The following is a 21,984-nucleotide window of genomic DNA, read 5'->3' as shown; positions in this document are numbered from 1 at the left end:
ATTGTTGATAAAAAGGAGAACAAGTGTAAGAGATAGGCCAGAACTTGGAGGGACACCACTGTTTAAGGAGAAAGTAGGAAAGGCTGAGTGGAGATAGATTGGCCAGGGAGGAAGCTAGGTATGAGGGAACAAAGAGAGGGAAGGAAGCCAAAGAGGGGAGCCTAAAGATAAGATCCTGATGGGACACCCTGTCAGGTCCCTTGCCTGAATGGCTGCAGAATATGAATGCTTGAACCACAAAATTGGAAGAGATAGCCATAGAGGATGAGAGGTTATATCGTTCCAATCCAGTAACAATAATCTATGATATACTCTTAGTGGAAACGGAATGATCACCGTGGGAGTGTCAGTAATCTGCTTGAGGAAAACAAAATTGAATTTTCATTAGTTAATCTGGTTGGCATTATAGCTTATGTATATGTGATGGGTATAGGCTCTTCCTTAGACATTTTGATCATTTTGCTTGGCTTTGCAGTCTTTTGTGGTATGTAACTATGTTTTATACACAAAATGCATGTTGAATTATCTGATTAGCTAATGTACGACTCTTATTTGTCATTTCAGGTGTTGTACCAGATTTTAGATTCTTCAAAATATTTTTGATAGGAGTTTCCTCAGTTCATGTTTAGAATCACTGTGGTAATGAAAGCTTTGTGAGGGATGAAAATAATCTCTGTATACGATACTTGTAATAGGTATTTATTATGTGGGATGTACAAAGACCAAGCTTTGCATGTTGGGAAATGCATGTATGATGTAGATTGATAAATTGATAACCTGTTGGCTATTTATTTATTCATATTTGGTATGTGTTAATTCTTTTGTTTCTATGGTTTGTCTGAAATTTTTAGTTGATTATTGTATTGTAAAATTATTAATATCTACACTTGCAGACTGAAAGTAACAGGCTTCGTGAACGTCTGCATAGATTAGTGTCCACTGAGAGAAATTTAGAATCAAGACCTCCTGGCATGACAATATCCAGCACACTTGCTAGATCTAATCGCTCAAGAGCAAAGTGGAAAACAGAAGCATCAAATGCTCGGTAAGAGTAGCTCTGTTATTTTGAATGTCATGTCATGCAGGTAATGATTCTGCAAATGGTGGTTTTGTAAATTTAGTGAAAGTCCTGATGTATCTATCTACTTGAGTTTCTACTGTTACAGACAACCTTGAAGGGATCTAATGATCTGTTGATTCTTGACTTCCTTTGTATTCCTTTGTATCACACATAATTGGCATAGCAAGCCTGGCTCTTATGATGAAGTTGCCCAGAGGTAATTGTATCTATGATTGTGTTTTATGAATTTAATGTACAAGACTAATATGATATACTTTGAAAAGCTGTGTCAGCATCCTGTGTGCCACTTTGGCACAAGCTCCCTTTAGTGTGTATGTTTTGGATGTTTTTGCAATCATTAGTAGCAGCTGAAAAAATAATGACCTTTTATTTTCCTGTTTGGCTTACATCGTTAGTTTCTTTACATTATAAAGGATACTCTGATATGATATTTATGCAACTTTTTAGTCTTAGGAACAAGTATTGCTGACTGGGATTTTTTTAATTAAGCCTGTAAAATTTATTTTCTCTAATATTTATCTGTAAAATGTAAAAAAAAATTTGGGTTATTTTGAACTACAGTCATGAAGAGGACTTGCATCGTAGAGTACTAAGCCAGTACGAGGCTTGGGTAGGACAACTTAATGATGAAAATGATCAGCTCAAGTCTTGTTTGTCTTCATTCTCCTCACAGATATCAAAACTTGTTTCTAAGTATTCTAAGGTAAGTCCTGTCAGTGTTTTTTTTTTTTTTCTTTTGCCTATTTGCCAAATTACAATGTTATCCTGCTAAGGAGTCAATTTAAAGGAAAGTCAGATATTAGAATGCATTAGTAAGATCTTCAGATATTTTTCTAGAAATTGTTTGATACTGTCTACCTTAATGTGCTAGCAATTTTTTTTTATGCTATCTACCTTAATGTTCTAAAGCGCTGTATTTTTGTAATCATGTTGAAACGATAAGTGTTTTAAACAAAATTCATTGTTGAAAAAGCTATGAAAATAAAAGTATTTCAGATAAAGCCGCTCACTATATAAGCTTTTTAATGCCAGTTTCATGAATTGATACACAACTGATTTTGACTTTCTGGATACATAAAGCCTTTTGATATTGTACCAAAGCTTAAACCAAGCCAGTTAGCCACCTGAAAATGGGCATTTATCTCTTCAGTCAGCATTAGACCTGAAGTTGGTGCTCTTCAATTCATTTTAGTTTGAACCATTCATACAGTATGGTATGTAGCTGCTTTGATTTTGATTTTTCTACAGATTTTCACATAGCAACAGCATTTTCTGACTGATTCATTAAAAAACTTGATTATTTTTTTAAGGGTGATTCACCCTGTTACAGTTAATGTAAATGAGGCTTACCAGTTAGCTGCATGTATAAATGTTCATGATACTTATAGATTTCTGACACTTTCTGTTTTACACTGTCCTTTACATGATTTCACATGAAAATGATTGTTTATAATGCTCTGTGCACCAAATGATAAATCCTATATTATCAAAACTGTTACCGAGATTTTATTGTTGGGTGTGCTGCCACCATCACATCAATATTTACAATGATATTAAATTTATGACTCTTTTTGGATGGGATATTCTTCTACATGCATATTTTTTCTATAAATGATTATTCTGTGATATTATTACACCAAATAGTAAATCATATACCAACATGACAGTTACAAAGCAAGTTTATTACAGTGTGAAATATTGCTTATGCATAAACATTTTCATTAATCATGAACTTATGATGCTCTTTTTGGTTTTGAATTATTTTTTGGTACTTGTGTGTAGGTGATTATTGTTTGATATTTTATTTGCTGAAAGCTAAGTCCTACACCATCATCCCTATTTTAAGTAAGTTTGTTGATCGCTGCCATAAGTATTTATCACTTGTATGAGGATGGTTGAGCTCAAGTGAACTTGAGATGTGTGGTATGGACAGATAATGGGAAGGAATGGATTGTGCACACCTCAAACCATAACACAAATCTTTGGATGAATGTTTCATCCATTACATGCCAGTGTAAGTATTCTGGAGGATAGATATTGATATCACCATGCACCAGAGTGTTGATATCACACATAGCAAGTGAATGAACTTCCTGTTTTCTTATCAAATTATTATACTCTACTTTTTTCCAGTTGAATACAGATGTCTGTTTTCTGATGGAAAATTCACTTTCATTTCACTTTTTGCTGGAAAAAAGGACTGTCCATAAGTATCTCATTAGAATTAGATGTCATAAGTGTTGGATGTAGAAAATTCCAAAAGATATTTCAAGGTATAATGGTCTCAAATATCCCTGGGGATAGGGGAGACAGAATACTTCCCACACATTCTCTGCACGTCGTAGAAGGCGACTAAAAGGGAGGGAGCGGGGGGGCTGGAAATCCTCCCTTCTCGTTTTTAATTTTCCAAAAGGAGGAACAGAGAATGGACCCAAGTGAGGATTTCCCTCAAGGGCTCAGTCCTCTGTTCTTAACGCTACCTCACTAATGCAGGAAATGGCGAATAGTATGAAAAAAAAGATAGTCTTAGTATTGATGTTGTATGGAAATATCGTGGGTCCTGAATACAAAAGAATGGAAGACAGTGAACTTGTTGGAAATCAAATGCCTTAGGACATTTTATGGTATGAGGTGGGTTGATCACATCAAGTATGACAGTGTAAGACAGAGGGTAGGCAGTAAGTGGATTATGATTGAAAGAGTTGACCAAGGTGTGTTGAAATGGTTAGCACATATGGAAAGGATTGACAAAGAGGATGTATGTGTCAGAAGTGAAGGGAGCAAGAGAGAGGGGGTAGTCAAGAAGGACATAGAAGGATAAAATGAAAGAGGCTTTGAGTTATATGAGCCTGAACATTCAAGAGGGTGAAAGGCATGCATGGAAAAGAACATATTGAAGCATTGTGGTATTCGTGGGGATAGTTGCTGTTATTGGGCTGAACTAGGGCATGTGAAGCAGTCAGGGGAAACATGAGAATGTTCAATAGGAGTTAACTGTGGTTAGGGGGCTCTGGTTATATATGAGATGACATTATACATGACATTTACAGAGTGGAGGTGACCAAATAATGCTGTTGTTCATCTGTTTGTAAAGCCACCTTGTTATTGTGGGGGATGGCAAACAAGAGGTATGAATTACTGTGCTAATGGGTATCAGTTGATGACTGGTGGGAAAAACTGTAGACAGTGCCTTTGGCATTGGGAATTACTGTCTTTGCACAAACTTTCACAATCATGTTTGTTCCAGTTTCTATGATTTGCATGTGTTATGTGTTTGGAAATGCTGGAAGTTCAGGATACAAGAATGATCTGGTTAAGTAAATGCTGGATGGTAAAGTTATCCCTGTATTTGGAAATCATATCCCTTTTTATATGCTGTTGCTCATTGGTCACATTTTGTTACAGAGCAGTTTTTTAAACCTGAACATTAATTTGAAGAATTATGCAGTACTTATAGGTGAACTGGAATTTTTTTTATTTCAAGGGTCATTTTATAATAGTATGCTGAATTATTCTGAACTGCATAGAGAGTAAAATGCATTTTACCATTTCCAGAATGATAATCAATTCACAACGGAAGGAGACATGAATTCTTCTCTAACCTCATCCATGTTTAGTGCTGACAGTCTAGATGACCCCATATTTAGTCTAGAATTCTCTGCCTTCCGTGACCAGGTGCAGCAGGCCTTTGATGATCACATAAAAGCTATTGTGCAAATGCTTGAAGAGAAAAGTAAGTGGTTAATTTTGATGAAATATATATTTGAGTCATACAACATTAAAAGATCCTAACTAACCAATCAACAGCAGAGCCACCACCTCCTTTCATGAGAAAGTCAACTTTAATTCCATCCACTGCAGCTGCCTTGTCGCACTTCATCTTATGCACGGCTTTAACCACATTTTTTTTTCCACTTGATTGCTTGCCTTGACTCTCTCACTTTGCATACCTCTGCCAGTGGCCTGTTAATGGCGAGGTACTAAAGGCTAAGAAGCGGCACTTGAGTTTCACCAGTTATAGACTCTTTTGCTGTGGCCACCTTCTTGAGGGAGTTAGTGGAATGAACAGGCATCAGAGATCTAGATTGATAATTATCCCCCCCCTCTCAAAATCTGATTTCATTTTTACCCACATCAGTCTTGGGTTCTGTTTCTTACCCTCTTTTACACATTTCCACAACTTCATCAGCAGTGTTACCCATTCCTTAGTTCTCACTCTTACACTAACCCCAGACTTGTCTTCTAAGATATTCCCAAACCATTATTCCCCCGTTTTTTAAGGCATGTTTCACTCAGAGCTAGAACATTCAGGTTCCTCTCATCACAGTACCTGTCTCTCCCTTTTTTCATCTTTGTTACATGTACACACATTCGTACACCTCAGCATAATCCTTTGAGGAGGTTGAGCACTTCTCATGTGGCTTCCTCTTCTTTTCCAGCTTTTAGATAGTAAAAGACATGGAGGAGAGAGTTTCCAGGTCCCTGCTGTTGCCTTATTTAGTTGCCTTCTATTACATGCAAAGAAAACATGAGAAGTGTTCTTTCTCACCTGTATATAATTATACACTTCCCTCAGTGTTGTCAGCCTTCACCTGCATAAGGTTTCATTGCAAGTGAAGGGTCACCTGTTGCAGTGTAATTGGGAATACAGTCTTATAGAAGAACTTCTTACTCCAAAGGAGTCGACATTTCCATGGTACTGGAGTTAGTGCAGGGCTACAGGAACCTCTCCTGGGTAACACCAGGACTGTTTCTTAAAATTATGAAGAAAAAATATGAATGTTTTAGCCCAAGATAGGTAACCATTTTATCAACCAGCCTTTAGGGGAGGATGAATTGTTGGGTTGACTGTAAGCTGGCTTCCACACCCAGGATTCAAATATCTGCAGGCTCCTTCTTGAATTGATAGTCAGCATAGATGACCACTTTTTTACAGTACATCACCTTAACCTAGAAATCTTACAAATACCCACATTTTCTTGCTTCCAGGTGAAAATTCAGACTTTCTCCTCATTAGAAAATTAGAGCCAACCATCTTGAAGTACAAATGGAAGAAATACAGAGCCCAAAAGTAAAATTCCTTAAATTAACTGACAGCCAAGAAGGGTGAAAAAAAGAACATCCTTCCTTCAATATAGCCTGAGACATGCTGAAGCAGGTTGCTTTTGCTTACATCAGATGTGCAGTGATTTCACCCTGAGATTATCACATAGTTGTACCCACAATAAACCTTGGCCATTAATCACCTTTTAAAGTATATGTGGGGCAGACAATATTTTTTGCAGGGGGGGTAATGCTATTTTGTGTGTGGCGGAGTGGTGATGGGAATGGACGAAGGCAGTGGGTGTGTGCGTGTGTAGGCGTTTATTTATGTACATGTGTATGTGGGTGGGTTGGGCCATTCCTCATCTGTTTCCTTGCACTACCTCACTGACGCATGAGATGGCGGTTAAGTATAATGATGAAAATGATGCTATTGATGATAATGATAATACTTAGAAGTGGTAAGGGGAGGCATCAGGCAAAGCTGAGGTTTAGGTAACAGGAGAGGCAAAAGTATAGTCTTAAATTTCATAGATTTTAGGAGTTTTTGTCTGTGTAAATGGAGGGAAATCAAAGATAAGCTCAGGCATGGTAGAGTCCTGCACATTTTGTAGTAGTCTTGATAAAAGGATAGGAGTTTCACTTTTTGTATGTTTACCATGCCCAGAAGCCTGGTTCAAGAGTTCTTATAAGGTCTGATACCTCAAATGCATGGCATATATTTAGAGTAATGAGGAATGATAAAAAATGCAGAAGTGAATTTCTCTTTGACAGAATCTTCACAAAATTTTCCAGGTTTCTGAAGTCCAAAATTATGGAGTTATATCAGTATTAACCCCAAAATTGTTAGAATGTTTATCTAAACCATTATTGGTTTTATACAGGTAGAAAAGATAATGAAAATATTGAGGAGCAACTCAGGAAAGAAATTAGTGATTTACAAAAACAATTAACAGAAGCTAAAGATCAGTTAACATCATACCAGCAATTACTTACAAAAGGTAAGTTGCAGTTTTTTGTTCATACCTCCAAGTATTTGAGTTATTTTTTGTTGATGAGTTGCAGTTTTTGTGTTAATATCTTTAAGTATTTGAGTTATTATATTGTGTGTGTGTTTTGGTCATCGTTGGTATGTAAGTTTTTTATCATTGTTGTCCTTATATGTTTGGCAGTCTGTCTTTGCGTGTCTTTCAGCCTACCTTTGATTGTCTATTTGCAATTACATATTTGTACATCATAGCTAGGGAGTTCTTTATTCATGGTCTCCATCACCTGAACCTTTCTGTTATCATAGTTATCAAATTTCAGAATATCATCATTTACTTTATTCACCCACCTTTTTGATACCATGATAGTACTTCATTTCATTCCTCTCAAGGATCGCTTTGTCCTGCAAGCTGTAAGAGAACCTCCTAGTTCTCTGGGGTTTAGAAACCTTTAACACCCCATCTCTTGGTATGGTTAATATTTCCCACCCTTTGCAAACAAGCTAAACAGCAGCAGCAACAATAGTTTGCTCTAGGAGCATTCCATTCCAATCATTGGCGACGACTTAGTGATAACGTCATCTTACCAGCCATCAGGTAGCACCAGGGTGAATCCTGTATAATTCTCCAGATTTATAAACCTTTTAGATGTATCCTGACTTCCTTTTCCTGTTCAGACACCCCTCTGACAGGGGTCATAAACCTGTGGAATGTTTATGGTCTAGGAATTGTTTGTGAACTTAAGTTCGGTTTGGTCTTCAAGGAGTTCAGTTGGTAGTTTTCTCTTGATGCCTGGTCCCAGACATCTGAGGATGTGTGATAGAGGATGTGTGGATCAGGTGTTTGCTTTAAAGCATTGTGCGTGAAATACTTAGGGAAACAGGAGGATTTGTATGTGGCACTTATGGATGTGGAGAAAGGGTATGATGGGGTTGATAGAGATTCCTTTTGGAAGGTCTTACGAATATATTCTATGGGAGGAAAGCTGCCAGAAGCAGTGACAGGTTTTTATCAAGTGTGTAAGATGTATGTAAGAGTAGGAAGAGAGGAAAGTGAGTGGTTCCAAGGGAAGGTTGGTTTGTGGCAGGGGTGTGTGATGTCATCATGGCTGTTTAATTTGTTTATGGATGGGTTGGAGGGTGAGGTAAATGCAAGTTTTGGAGAAATGGGCAAGTATGCAGTCTGGAAGGGATGAGGGGACCTTGGAAATAAATCTTTTGTTGTTTGCCAGTGACACAGCAGTGGTGGCAGATTTAAGTGAGAAACTGCAGAAGTTGATACCTCAGTTTGGAAGTGTGTGAAAGGAGGAAGTTGAGAGTAAATGTGAATAAAAGCAAGGTTTTTGAGTTTAGCAGGGTAGAGGGATGGATTAGTTGGGGTGTAAGTTTGAATGGAGAAGGTTTGGAGGAAGTGGAGTTTTACATACTTATGAGTGAACATATCAAAAATTGGAACCATGGCTTTAAAAGTGAGTCATAGGATGGATGAGGGGACAAGGGTTCAGGAAGGACTGAAATATGGGTGGAAAGTTAGGTCATTATCTGGTGAGTAAAAATGGGTATGTTTGAAGGTATAGGAGTCCCAACAATGTTGTATGGATGCCTGAGATGGGCTATAGTTGATGATGTGTGGAGGAGGTTAGATGTTTGGGAAATGAAATTTTTGAGGACATTATATGTTGTGAGGTGGTTGTATCGAATAAAGTATTAAATGAGAAAATCCTCACTTGGCCCCTTTCTATGTTCCTTATTTTGGAAAAGGAAAAATTGGAGGGGAAGATTTTCAGCCCCTGCTTCCCTCCCTTTTAGTCGCCTTTTACAGCTCGCAGGGAATACATGGGAAATATTCTTTCAGCACTGAACCTGGGCACATGAAACATCTGGGGTAAACCATGGAAAGGTCTGTGGGGCCTGAATTTGGATAGGGTGCTTTGGTTTCAGTGCATTACACATGACAGATAGAGACTGAGTGTGAAAGAATGTGGTCATTTTTCTGTTTTCCTGGCGCTACCTCGCTGAAGCTGGGGGTAACGATGCTGTTTCCTGTGGGGCAGGGTATCACCAGGAATGGATGATGGCAAACAAGTATGAATATGTACATGTGTATATATGTATATGTCTGTGTATGTGTATGTATATGTGTATATGTTGTTGTGTATATGTATGTATATGTGTATATGTTGATGTGTATATGTATGTATATGTCAAAAAAAAAAAAAATGTGTGTGTGTGTGTGTGTGGGCATTTATGTATAAATATATGTGTATATATATGAGTGGTTAGGCTATTTTTCATCTGTTTCCTGGTGCTACCTTGCTGGCACAGGAAACAATGATTAAGTGTAATGATAATAGAAAAATGTGGAGAGAATGAGTGAGGAAAGGTTGACAAAGAGGATTTATGTGTTAGAGGTGGAGGGAACAAGAAGTGGGAGACCAAATTGGAGTTGGAAGGATCGAGTGAAAAAATTTTTGTGCAGTCAGGACCTGAACATAGAGGAGGGTGAGAGGCATGCAAGGAATAGAGTGAATTGTAGAGATGTGGTATACTGGGGTTGACATGCTGTCAGTGGACTGAACCAGGGCATATGAAATATCTGGGGTACCCATGGAAAGGTCTGCGGGGCGTGGATTTGGATAGGGAGCTGTGGTTTCGTTGCATTACACATGACAGCTAGAGACCAAGTGTGAATGAATGTGGCCTTTTTTATCTGTTTTCCTAGCACTGCCTCACTGAAGCAGGGGACAGAGATGCTGTTCTATTCCCGACATCTGTCTAAGTTCCATTCTGACTGACTGTTCAGATCTCAAAATGGACTTGTCAGACATAATGTCAGCATGGCATGTAGAATTCATATACCTGTACAGCATCTCTTCATCCTACTCAGTTTCTATCATGATTATCTTGTTTTTTATTACCCAGCTTTATGATTCTATAGTTCCTTACATTTTATTTAAGATTCTTTATATCATATTTAGTCATATCTATTTTTTACGTTATGCAAGTTCTGTCCTGATTATCTCATTTTTGTTTAACCAGTTTTATGATTACTTTTTAAAAGCTCTCTGTGGTTTATTGAAAAAATATTCTTTGGTTTATTTTTTACCTTTTCGACAGCTCCTTTGTCATCACTTGCAGCATCACCTATGACTCGAACGTTGTGCAAGCTATGTATTCTTTTACATCTTTCAAACCAATCATGACTTGCTGCAAATTTCTTGATCTAATCCTCACCCACTTTCTCCTTCAAAGTCTCTAAAAGACTTCTAGCCTTTGCTTGAATTGTTAGTAAGCTTAGTGGTACACGTTTTTGAATTTGATCTTCCATCCACTGCATCAATAACTTTTCCAGTTTGTACAAGCACCCTTGTCATTGCTTTGTTATTATCATAGACTTCACACTTGCTGAACCTTTCACTGCTTCACGTATTTTCTCTTCGTAGTTTAAGATTGTTGAGACTGTCGAATGGGACAACTGTAGATCGTGTGCAATCACATCAACATTTTTCCTTCTTCACGTTGGGCAATTACCTTTATTTTCAATTCCAAATTGAGCATCTTTCTCGGCTTCTTTCCAGATATATCAGCATTAGATGGGATTTTCTTCTTTCTCATCATCTTTGGGGTTTAATACAAAAATGGTTTAATCCAGCCTGAAAGTTCCTTAGATTCACTTGAATAATGCATGCTTACTGAATGGTAACTTAGAACAAGAACTGAGAAAGATGCTGTAATGCACACAAGGCTGGGATATCGTCTGACAGTCACCATTGTACGCACACACCCGTTAGCACTGGTGGATGTACGACCAAGCTTAATTTCTATATGTACTTTTATTTTTTTGTTTATTTTTTCCAGTTATATGTATGGATGGTTGTAAGTCACATAGGTCATAAGTAGGGGATAGACAATATGGCGGGAAATGGCGAATAGTATGAAAGAAATGAAAAAATATACTTCCCACGTATTCCCTGCGTGTCGTAGAAGGCGACTAAAAGGGGAGGGAGCGGGGGGCTGGAAATCCTCCCCTCTTGTTTTTTTTTGTTTTTTTTAATTTTCCAAAAGAAGGAACAGAGGGGGCCAGGTGAGGATATTCCAAAAAAGGCCCAGTCCTCTGTTCTTAACGCTACCTCGCAAACGCGGGAAATGGCAAATAGTTTAAAAAAAATATATATATATATATATATATATATATATATATATATTTCATCTGTTTCCTTGCGCTACCTCGCAAACGCGGGAGACAGCGACAAAGTATATAAAAAAAAAAAAATATATATATATATATATATTATTATTATTATTATTATTTTGCTTTGTCGCTGTCTCCCATGTTTGCAAGGTAGTGCAAGGAAACAGACGAAAGAAATGGCCCAACCCACCCCCATACACATGTATATACATACATGTCCGCACACGCAAATATACATACTTATACATCTCAATGTACACATATATATACACACACAGACATATACATATATATACACATGTACATAATTCATACTGTCTGCCTTTATTTATTCCCATCGCCACCTCGCCACACATGGAATAACATCCCCCTCCCCCCTCGTGTGCGAGGTAGCGCTAGGAAAAGACAACAAAGGCCACATTCGTTCACACATGCACATATACATCCCTATACATTTCAAAGTATACATACATATACATACACAGACATATACATATATATACACATGTACATATCCATACTTCATCCATTCTCACTTCCACAGTAAAGTTGATAGAAGGTACTAAATTGTTATGTAAAGGGAGAGATGTTTTTGAATTTTCATTTGTTGGCTGTGGGTTGCGACATTCAGGGCAGATAGAGCCTATTGTGCTACAAGATGACTCTTAAGGTACAGGTTTTGCCTCTTTATCCTTTTTTTTTCATCCTTCCTGTTGGTATGCTCTCAAGGCTTGTTGGACTATCCCACCATGGAGAGAAATATAATCTTTTGAAGTATGAAAAACTCTTCTTTCCATATCTCTTGTGCATTTTTTCTAGTCGTTTTTTCCTATCCTACCATCCCTCTCTTTCAAAAACCTTTTGCATAAATGAAGGTGACCACCAATGGGTTCACATTTGCATTTTAAGAATTATGAAGCAGGTTAGTTCCACTTTCCAGGGGACAGTAACATTTGGTCCTTGGGTGAACTCAGACTGAGTCAGTAGGCCTTTGTCATTAATAGGTAGTTATCAAAGGGTGAGAGGCATTTACTTCACCAGAAAGTAGGGGTTTAAGAGGTTTCTAATTGGACATCTCCTTGTAGAGAAAGTTTTTCATACTTCAAAACTTGCATATTTACCCATTTTGCATGTTCTCTCAGGTGAAAATGAAGAGAATAAAGAAAAAGACCTGACTTTTGCATTGGACAGTGGGTATGTGGAGGAGAGAGCAGGTCTGGAGAAGGTGAAGCAAGAGATAGCATCAGAAAAGAAGTTGCTGCTCAAGGAGCGAGAGTCCTTCACTGAAGCCGCTGTCAGACTTAACAGAGAAGTGAATACATATGTTTTAATTAGGCTGGATAGTAGCTTTTTGGTTTTATTGAGAAATCAGACATATCAGATGTAAGAAAAACAAAGCGATTCTTGTTAGTAGTAAAACTGCAATATTGTTTCTTTAATTTCATGATAGGAATGGACAAAAATTTTCATCCTAGATTTTAATATTTTGAACACTCAGAGACTGCCAGCAAGCATGAGGGATTCTCTAGAATGATCTGTAGGATAATCAGGGCTTGGACCTTCCAAACCTCAGTATTTTTGGTATTCACTTGTTTAAGGCCTCCTTTCAGCCCCTCAGAAGCCACCACTCCAATGACATTATTAGTTCATTTACTGACTGCTGCTGTACCTGCTTGAGGTTACATCTTGAGTGAAAAGTCATCTTTAGCAAGGCTATATCTTCATCATTTAATGAAACAGAGTAATCTTGTCAAAGAACTTCTGGCTCTGTTACCAAGTGTAGTGCATCCTTGAAGTTACATGAGCCCTGTAAGTAAGGGCCCCAGGATACTTGCATAAATGATTTATATTTATTTTATTATCTATAATTGCCCCAAGACCCCTTTCTAAGAAATGGTTGTGGTACTGCCTGACTCTGCCTGAATGGGGTTACGCCCATAATTGAAAAGTCACCTGTGGCAAGGTTTTATGACTGGAAGTACAGTCTTGTGAAAGAACATCTCTCTCTAAAGAATTCCACCATTTCCTTGCTATGGAAAGTGGCACAGCCTTCGGTAGCAGGAGCCTCTGGAAAGAAGATCCTGGGTAATACCAGGATTCTTTCTTAGAAAGAGGACCTGAATAAGTGAATAAGGTTTGAGCATGCAGCATAGTGTAAAGTGTGCATAGGGCAGAGTGAACTGGAACAGTGTTTTATAGAGTGGGCATTGTGCCGTCAGTCAGGGGGAACTACAGAAAGGTCTATAGGGTCTGGTTGTGGATATGGGGCTGTGGTTGTAGTGCATTACACATGATACCAAATAATGGGTGTGAGCAAATGAAGCCATTTCTTCTTCTGTAAGTAAGTGTACAGTACCATCAAACATACCCATCTTTGCCCACATAGACAGTTACCACTCTTTCCACACTCCTTTCAGTGCGCACACACATCACACAGATGCACACACCCTGAGCAAATGTAAAGTAATGAGAGTTGGACAGAGTGAAAGACAGCCACTTTATGATTATTACCTAACAGGCAGTAAGCTTGAGATTCTGTGTGTGAGAAGGACTTAGGTGATGATGTTGCCCCTAACATGTCACTAAAGTCCCACATTAGGAGAAAAGATAGGGAGGCAAACTGTATGCTGGCAAATGTCAGAATAGCGTTCAGGTACATAGACAAGGAAGGATTTAGCAAGAGATTCATATCCTGAGAGGGCCAAAACTAGAATATGCCTCTCAAGTTTGGTTATTGCACCTGAAGAAGCACAAAGTGCTCATAAAGAAGAACTAAAGGATGGCAACAAAGGTGGTACGATTTAAGAGAGCTAAGTTACAGGGAAAGGTTGGAGGCTTTACATTTATCCAACTTGGAAGAGAGAAGAATAGGGTGACCTGATCACTACCTTTAAGTTTTTAAAAGAGATCAACATTGTGGACGGTGAACAGTTCTTGTAAAGATGTAGGGATACAGCAGCCAGAAGACATGAGATAAGAAACTTGTTAATAAGGCTGTAAAGAAATACGTTTATAGTATAAGAGCAGTAGATGAATGAAAAAGAATGACTGGGGACATGGGTAAAGTAGACAGCATATATGAGTTAAAGAGTTTGTGAAATAATAGTGAATGTTCAAGAGATGGGGCCCCAGGAGTGTGAAACGTATCATCATACAGCGCAAGTCGGTAATTAAACACAGAATGCATTTGATATGGGACCATATGGGAGGCTCATTAACAAAATTGGAATACTTGGGTGGAACAAGGGGGAGATGCCTTCCGTGGATAGAAGATTATCTTAGTGGAAGGGAATAAAGGACACATGTTGGAGGTGTCTGTTCTGTCTGGGTGAAGATCACCTGTGAAGTGCCACAGGTTCGGTTTTGGGACCTTTACTCATCTTCATCTGTGTAAATTACTTGTCTGAAGGTATGGACTCTTACCTTGATATGCTTGCAGATGAGACAAAAGTCATAAGGGAGATGAAAAGCAGGAGGATTGCATCAAATCACAAGAAGACCTAAACAAACTCCAAAGTTAGTCTGATACTTGGTTTATGAAATTCAACCCAAGCAAATGTAAAGCAATGATGATGGGACAAAGTGAAAGGAGTCCTACGCCTTGATAAGAATTCCCGAAGGGAACAGACATCAGAAATATAGATAGGAAGATAAATGGAAAATAAGTTTTATGATTCTGTTTGTGAGAAGGACTTAGGAGTCAACATTGATTCTGTTTGTGAGAAGGACTTAGGAGTCAACATTATCCCTAACCTGTCATTTGAGTCCCACATAAGTGGGATAATTAAGAAAAACTGCTGGAAAATATCGGAATATTTTTCAAGTATGTGGATTAGGAGATATTTAACAAGCTTTTCATATCCTACATAAAGCCAAAATTAGAATATACCCATCCTTCTGCTATGTAAGGATTATGTCCATCAAAAATCGTGATCAAAGAGAAATCACACATAGCTAACTAATAAATTTTTAGAAAAACTGAAGTTTTGGCACACTTTCTGCCACACACACCTGAGTAGTAGTGAATCTCAACTGCATAAGAAGAGGGGCTGATAGAAGTAGGTTCCTTGCAGAATAGTGAAATCGCATACAGGTTGTACCTCTCTAATCTGGCACTCTGTGGTCCTGGCAACTCCCATGGTCAAGCACATTTTGAATCTGCCGCCATAAGTTTGTGGATGTGTCACCAGAGTGGTACTGTTAGCAGTGTTAAGGCATCAAAATCTGTTTACACTGGAGCCGAGCTAATTAACAGTCCTGTGAATTTCTTATAGCCCCAGAACTAGTGTATAATGCTAATGAATCTGACCTGTATTGGTGTCATATGCCACGAAAAACCCTTACCCAAGATATTGAGAGTTTTTCGTGGCATATGACGCCAATACAGGGTAGATTCATCAGCATTATGTACTTGTTTTGGGGCTATCAGAAATCAGCAGGACTGTTAATTAGCTTGGCTCCGGTCTAAACAGAGTTTTGGTCAATTTCTGTTTTTCGACATTTTATGTGGTCTGGCAGTGGCCAGGTCCTAAGGTTGCCGGATTAAAGAGGTACAACCTGTACCTACAGTGATCCTGCAAATAGCGAGGGATGAGTATATTCTTCTTAAGGTTGGTCACCATACCTAAAGAAGCTTAGACAAGTAAGATAGAAGGTCTGAAGGAGAGCAACAAAGTTAGTGCCAGAATCAAGAGAATTGAGTTACAGGGAAAGGCTAGAGGCTTTAAATGTTTCTATCTTAGAAGAGAGAAGAGCAAGGAGTGACCTGATCACAGACTTTAAGTTTTAAAAAAAGATTGATGACATGGACAGTTAATAGTTTTTCAAGAGATGTAGAGATAGAGTAACCAGAGGAAATTAAGCATGAAATTTGTTAAAAACAATGTAGAAAAGTACTTTTGAAATAAGAGTGATACAGGAGGGTGGGAGAAGGAACAAATCATTAATAGTTTTTACTCCTGCACTCACCTCCCCTCCCACCACTGTCACCTCAACTTTTCCTTTCAGCCTCACTATTAGGTTTAAGCAGCTTACTTTTTGTGCAGTAAATTATTGATTTTCTTAACTGTAAATGTGATGGATTCCATATCAGTGAGAAGATGACCTTCCAGAATTTTTTTTTCTATGTATCTTGTCTTTTTAGTGTCTTTTACTTAAATGACATATTAATTTATTTTTATATTTATTTATATTTATTTTGCTTTGTCGCTGTCTCCCGCGTTTGCGAGGTAGCGCAAGGAAACAGACGAAAGAATGGCCCAACCCACCCACATACACATTTATATACATACATGTCCACACACGCACATATACGTATATACCTATACATCTCAACATATATATACACACACAGACATATACATATATAAACTTGTACATAATTCATACTGTCTGCCCTTATTCATTCCCGTTGCTACCCCGCCACACATGAAATGAAAACCCCCTCCCCTGCATGTGTGCAAGGTAGTGCTAGGAAAAGACAACAAAGGCCACATTCATTCACACTCAGTCTCTAGCTGTCATGTATAATGCTCTGAAACCACAGCTCCCTTTCCACATCCAGGCCCCACAAAACTTTCCATGGTTTACCCCAGACGCTTCACATGCCCTGGTTCAATCCACTGACAGCACGTTGACCCCGGTATACCACATCATTCCAGTTCACTCTATTCCTTGCACGCCTTTCACCCTCCTGCATGTTCAGGCCCCAATCACTCAAAATCTTTTTCACTCCATCTTTCCACCTCCAATTTGGTCTCCCACTTCTCCCCATTCCCTCCACCTCTTGACACATATATCCTCTTGGTCAATCTTTCCCCACTCATTCTCTCCATGTGATCAGACCATTTCAAAACACCCTCTTCTGCTCTCTCAACCACACTCTCTTTATTATCACACATCTCCCTTACCCTTTCATTACTTACTCGATCATACAACTTCACACCACATATTGTCCTCAAACATCTCATTTCCAGCACATCCACCCTCCTGCGCACAGCTCTATGTATAGCCCACGCCTCGCAATCATATAACATTGTTGGAACCACTATTCCTTCTAACATACCCATTTTTGCTTACCAAGATAACATTCTCGACTTCCACACATTCTTCAACGTTCCCAGAACTTTCGCCCCCTTCCCCCACCCTATGATATTAATTTGTATGTACAGATTTAATGATATGCACGGTATTCAACTTGTCAATTTGGCTTGTATCACTACCATAAGAGGGAGTATGAGAGGGAGGGAAGGATGAGCTTTAGTGATTACTATCTAACCTCTGCCACTTGTAGCTGCCACCTGCTCAACTTTCCTATCTTGTTTACATATTATGACATAGATTATTATTTTCTTTCTGCTATGAATGTGTTGGATTCCATGTCATTGAGAAGATGACTTTATTGCATATACCTTGGTGGGCACTAGTACTAGCTAGTGAATGATCATTCTGGGGTTACCCATCAGAATGATCATCTGCTCACAATTGTTACATGTGGTTTTTGAAAAAAATTTTCATGGCTATATTGTTTTATAGTTAATGGCTTTTTTATTGGGGGAAATAGCTTTTTTACAATTTAAAGTCTTTTTTTGTTTAAGATGTCCACACTAGCATTTCTTTTCTGTTTTAGATATTTTGTAGTTATTGCACATATTTTCTATGTTGACATTCAAAATTAGATAGTTGTGTATGTGGGACTGATGGACTTTTAATGGGCTGAATAGTCTGTGGGTCTGGCTGTGGATGGTGGACTAGTTTCATTTTATAGATAGTTGTGTATGTGGGACTGATGGACTTTTAATGGGCTGAATAGTCTGTGGGTCTGGCTGTGGATGGTGGACTAGTTTCATTTTATTAAATGTGTCTTGTATTCTGAAGGAAGGTTATAGATGTTTTTTTTTTTTTTTTCAAGATGTGTAAATACAAACTGTATGAAATTTAATTATGTACAGAAGAGCATAGATATGTGAGTATACTATATAAACTTAACCAACCCTAGAATCTCATTCCCCAAGTTAGCTGCAATCTTGAATGTGCTGAACCATAGATTTGGGGATTTACTGATCATATAATCACAGATTATCATTGTTTTACCTATGTATGTTAAAGAAGATATCCTATCATTGTCACTACTTATGTTTTTGCAGGACATTTAGATAATTTTTATGAATACTTTTAGCTTGTTACTAAGAACTTAATGCTTGTCCTTTTTCTGCCAGAGAGCTGCATTTGAGGCAGAAAAGGTGGAGCTGCTGAAGCAACAGTTTCTTCAAGAGCTGCCACCGACACTGAAAGATGTGTCTGCTGATACAACAGCAAGTGGCCATGTGAGTACCAAACAAGCCAAACATTTTCATTTTTTCTCTTCTATCAGTTGAAGTCACTTAATAAGTAAATTATCATAACTCTGGGTTTATCATACATAATATTTATTACATGATTGTTTCTTATATCTTGGATTGTGATGTGTGTTTCATAGTCCAAGCATAAACCTGTTTGGGTTTGTCCATAAAATATGTACATATCTAGTGGAAGAAGGGCTTATCTCATCTGTGATAAAGTGTAACAATAAGTGGAGGGCTTGGATGGAATTTAACATCATATTGTTGGACTTAACTTTTAAGTACTCCCAATCCAAAGCTTGTGAATTTCTTTTAAACAAGAACAATTGCAGTCAGCTCAGTTTAGATGAGTTTCTGTGTTTTCCCTATTTCATTGCTATGATGTGACCGCTATATAAACATGATGTAATACAAGAGATGTACTATACTTAAAAGTTGAAGGTACAATAAAAAGGCAATGAGAAGGAAATGATGTGGCTGTTGCTGACACAGATAATTGTGCATATTTGAGAAAGGATGTTTTTTCCAGTCTTGTGTTTTCTGCTCTGCTAAAAAGGTATGCATAGGGAAACCATAAAGAGTTCCCATTGCCCCCAAATTAAATCATGATAATTTGTGCTTTATACTGATGTATTGTCAGTAGATAGAATTACTTCCATTATCATTAACTACAGGACTTAATGATGCCCAGTTAGTATTTCAACCCTAGATTCATATTCAGCAGGAAAATAATCCCTATAATGAAGATTTCAAGCAAATATAATACCCTGTAAAAAATACCAAAAATTCAGGGTATTTTTTTAGCACAAAAAACTTTAAAACTGTAAACTGTAAGTTAAAACTGTAAGTTTTAAAACTGTAAGTTAACACAATGAAACACTTCTGTATTTGAAATAATTATAGAAAATATCTCATGATACTTTCCTTGTCCACCAGATACCCAGTAAATGCAAAATGAGTATACACAGTCTTCATGAAATGTAATCATTAATTACAGGCCTTAATGAACTCCATGCTATATTTCAACCGCAGATTCATTATTCAGCATGAAAAATAATCTGTACACTGAGGATTTCAAGCAAATCTAGTACCCTCCAAAAAATACAAAAATTGCTTGTAATATATAGTTCAGGGTATTTTTAGCCCAAAAAACATTTTCTTTTATAACTGAATTATTATTATTATTATTATTATTATTATTATTATTATTATTATTATTATTATTATTACTATTATTATTATTATTGTTATTATTATTATTGTTATTATTATTATTATACTTTGTCACTGTCTCCCACATTAGTGAGGTAGCACAAGGAAACAGACGAAAGAATGGCCCAACCCACCCACATACACATGTATATACATACATGTCCACACATGCACATATACATACCTATACATTTCAACATATACATATATATACATACACAAACATATACATATTTTTTTTTTTTTTTTTTTTTTTTTGCTTTGTCGCTGTCTCCCGCGTTTGTGAGGTAGCGCAAGGAAACAGACGAAAGAAATGGCCCAACCCACCCCCATACACATGCCTTGATTCAACCCACTGACAGCACGTCAACCCCGGTATACCACATCGCTCCAATTCACTCTATTCTTTGCCCTCCTTTCACCCTCCTGCATGTTCAGGCCCTGATCACACAAAATCTTTTTCACTCCATCTTTCCACCTCCAATTTGGTCTCCCTCTTCTCCTCGTTCCCTCCACCTCCGACACATATATCCTCTTGGTCAATCTTTCCTCACTCATTCTCTCCATGTGACCAAACCATTTCAAAACACCCTCTTCTGCTCTCTCAACCACGCTCTTTTTATTTCCACACATCTCTCTTACCCTTACGTTACTTACTCGATCAAACCACCTCACACCACACATTGTCCTCAAACATCTCATTTCCAGCACATCCATCCTCCTGCGCACAACTCTATCCATAGTCCATGCCTCGCAACCATACAACATTGTTGGAACCACTATTCCTTCAAACATACCCATTTTTGCTTTCCGAGATAATGTTCTCGACTTCCACACATTCTTCAAGGCTCCCAGAATTTTCGCCCCCTCCCCCACCCTATGATCCACTTCCACTTCCATGGTTCCATCCGCTGCCAGATCCACTCCCAGATATCTAAAACACTTCACTTCCTCCAGTTTTTCTCCATTCAAACTCACCTCCCAATTGAATTGACCCTCAACCCTACTGTACCTAATAACCTTGCTCTTATTCACATTTACTCTTAACTTTCTTCTTTCACACACTTTACCAAACTCAGTCACCAGCTTCTGCAGTTTCTCACATGAATCAGCCACCAGCGCTGTATCATCATATACATATATATACACGTATATAATTCATACTTTCTGCCTTTATTCATTCCCGTCACCACCCCACCACACATGAAATGACAACCCCCTTCCCCTCCACGCACACGAGGTAGCGCTAGGAAGAGACAATAAAGGCCACATTCGTTCACACTCAGTCTCTAGCTGTCTTGTATAATGCACTGAAACTACAGCTCCCTTTCCACATTCAAGCCCCACAAAACTTTCCATGGTTTACCCCAGACACTTCACATACCTTGGTTCAATTCAGTGACAGCACATAGACCCCGGAATACCACATCATTCCAGTTCACTCTATTCCTTGCACGCCTTTCACCCTCCTGCATGTTCAGGCCCCAGTCGCTGAAAATATTTTTCACTCCATCCTTCCACCTCCAGTTTGGTCTCCCACTTCTCCTCGTTCCCTCCACATCTGACACATATATCCTTTTTGTCAATCTCTCCTCACTCATTCTCTCCATGTGACCAAACCATTTCAATACACCCTCTTCTGCTCTCTCAACCACACTTTTTATTACCACACCTCTCTTACCCTTTCATTACTTACTCGATCAAACCACTTCACACTACATATTGTCCTCAAACATCTCATTTCCAACACATCCACCCTCCTCCTCACACTGAGGATTTCAAGCAAATCTGTTAACCTCCGAAAAATACCATAAATTGCAATATAACATAAAGGTAATACAGGATGTAACTAGGCCAGTAACATTGGGACCTGGCCATTGGCAGACCAAAGAAAATGCCAGAACACAAGGAATTGAGCCCCTCAGTCACACACAGTTAATTATTCAATCTCATAGTACTCACTTTTTACAGAATTCTTTTATATATTTTTTTCAGTAACTCCACCTTTTTAATCATAGATAATGATTTATGCTTATTCTTATTAGCACTAACACCGTCTTGTGCACCTCTTGCTCTCTTGAATGACTCCCTGAAGGGCTAAAATACAGCTGAATATAAGAAAATAACAGGA

General features: G+C 38.1%; 1 protein-coding gene across 2 annotated transcripts in view; it reads left to right on the top strand.

Moving 5' to 3' along the window:
* LOC139765454 (afadin- and alpha-actinin-binding protein B-like) overlaps nt 1-21,984 on the top strand; it is a 60,457-nt gene that overhangs the window by 17,039 nt on the left and 21,434 nt on the right. For both annotated transcript variants that reach the window (XM_071692835.1, XM_071692828.1), the window contains exons 6-11: nt 894-1,045; nt 1,643-1,784; nt 4,637-4,814; nt 7,009-7,125; nt 12,444-12,613; nt 18,519-18,626. In XM_071692835.1, the coding sequence (XP_071548936.1) occupies nt 894-1,045; nt 1,643-1,784; nt 4,637-4,814; nt 7,009-7,125; nt 12,444-12,613; nt 18,519-18,626 (867 nt within the window). The remainder of the gene's footprint in view (nt 1-893; nt 1,046-1,642; nt 1,785-4,636; nt 4,815-7,008; nt 7,126-12,443; nt 12,614-18,518; nt 18,627-21,984) is intronic.

This window comes from Panulirus ornatus, chromosome 4, assembly GCF_036320965.1.
Source record: "Panulirus ornatus isolate Po-2019 chromosome 4, ASM3632096v1, whole genome shotgun sequence".
NCBI lineage: Eukaryota > Metazoa > Arthropoda > Malacostraca > Decapoda > Palinuridae > Panulirus > Panulirus ornatus.
The sequence above is the reverse complement of the archived record's forward strand: the minus strand, read 5'-3'. Positions and strand labels throughout refer to the sequence as shown.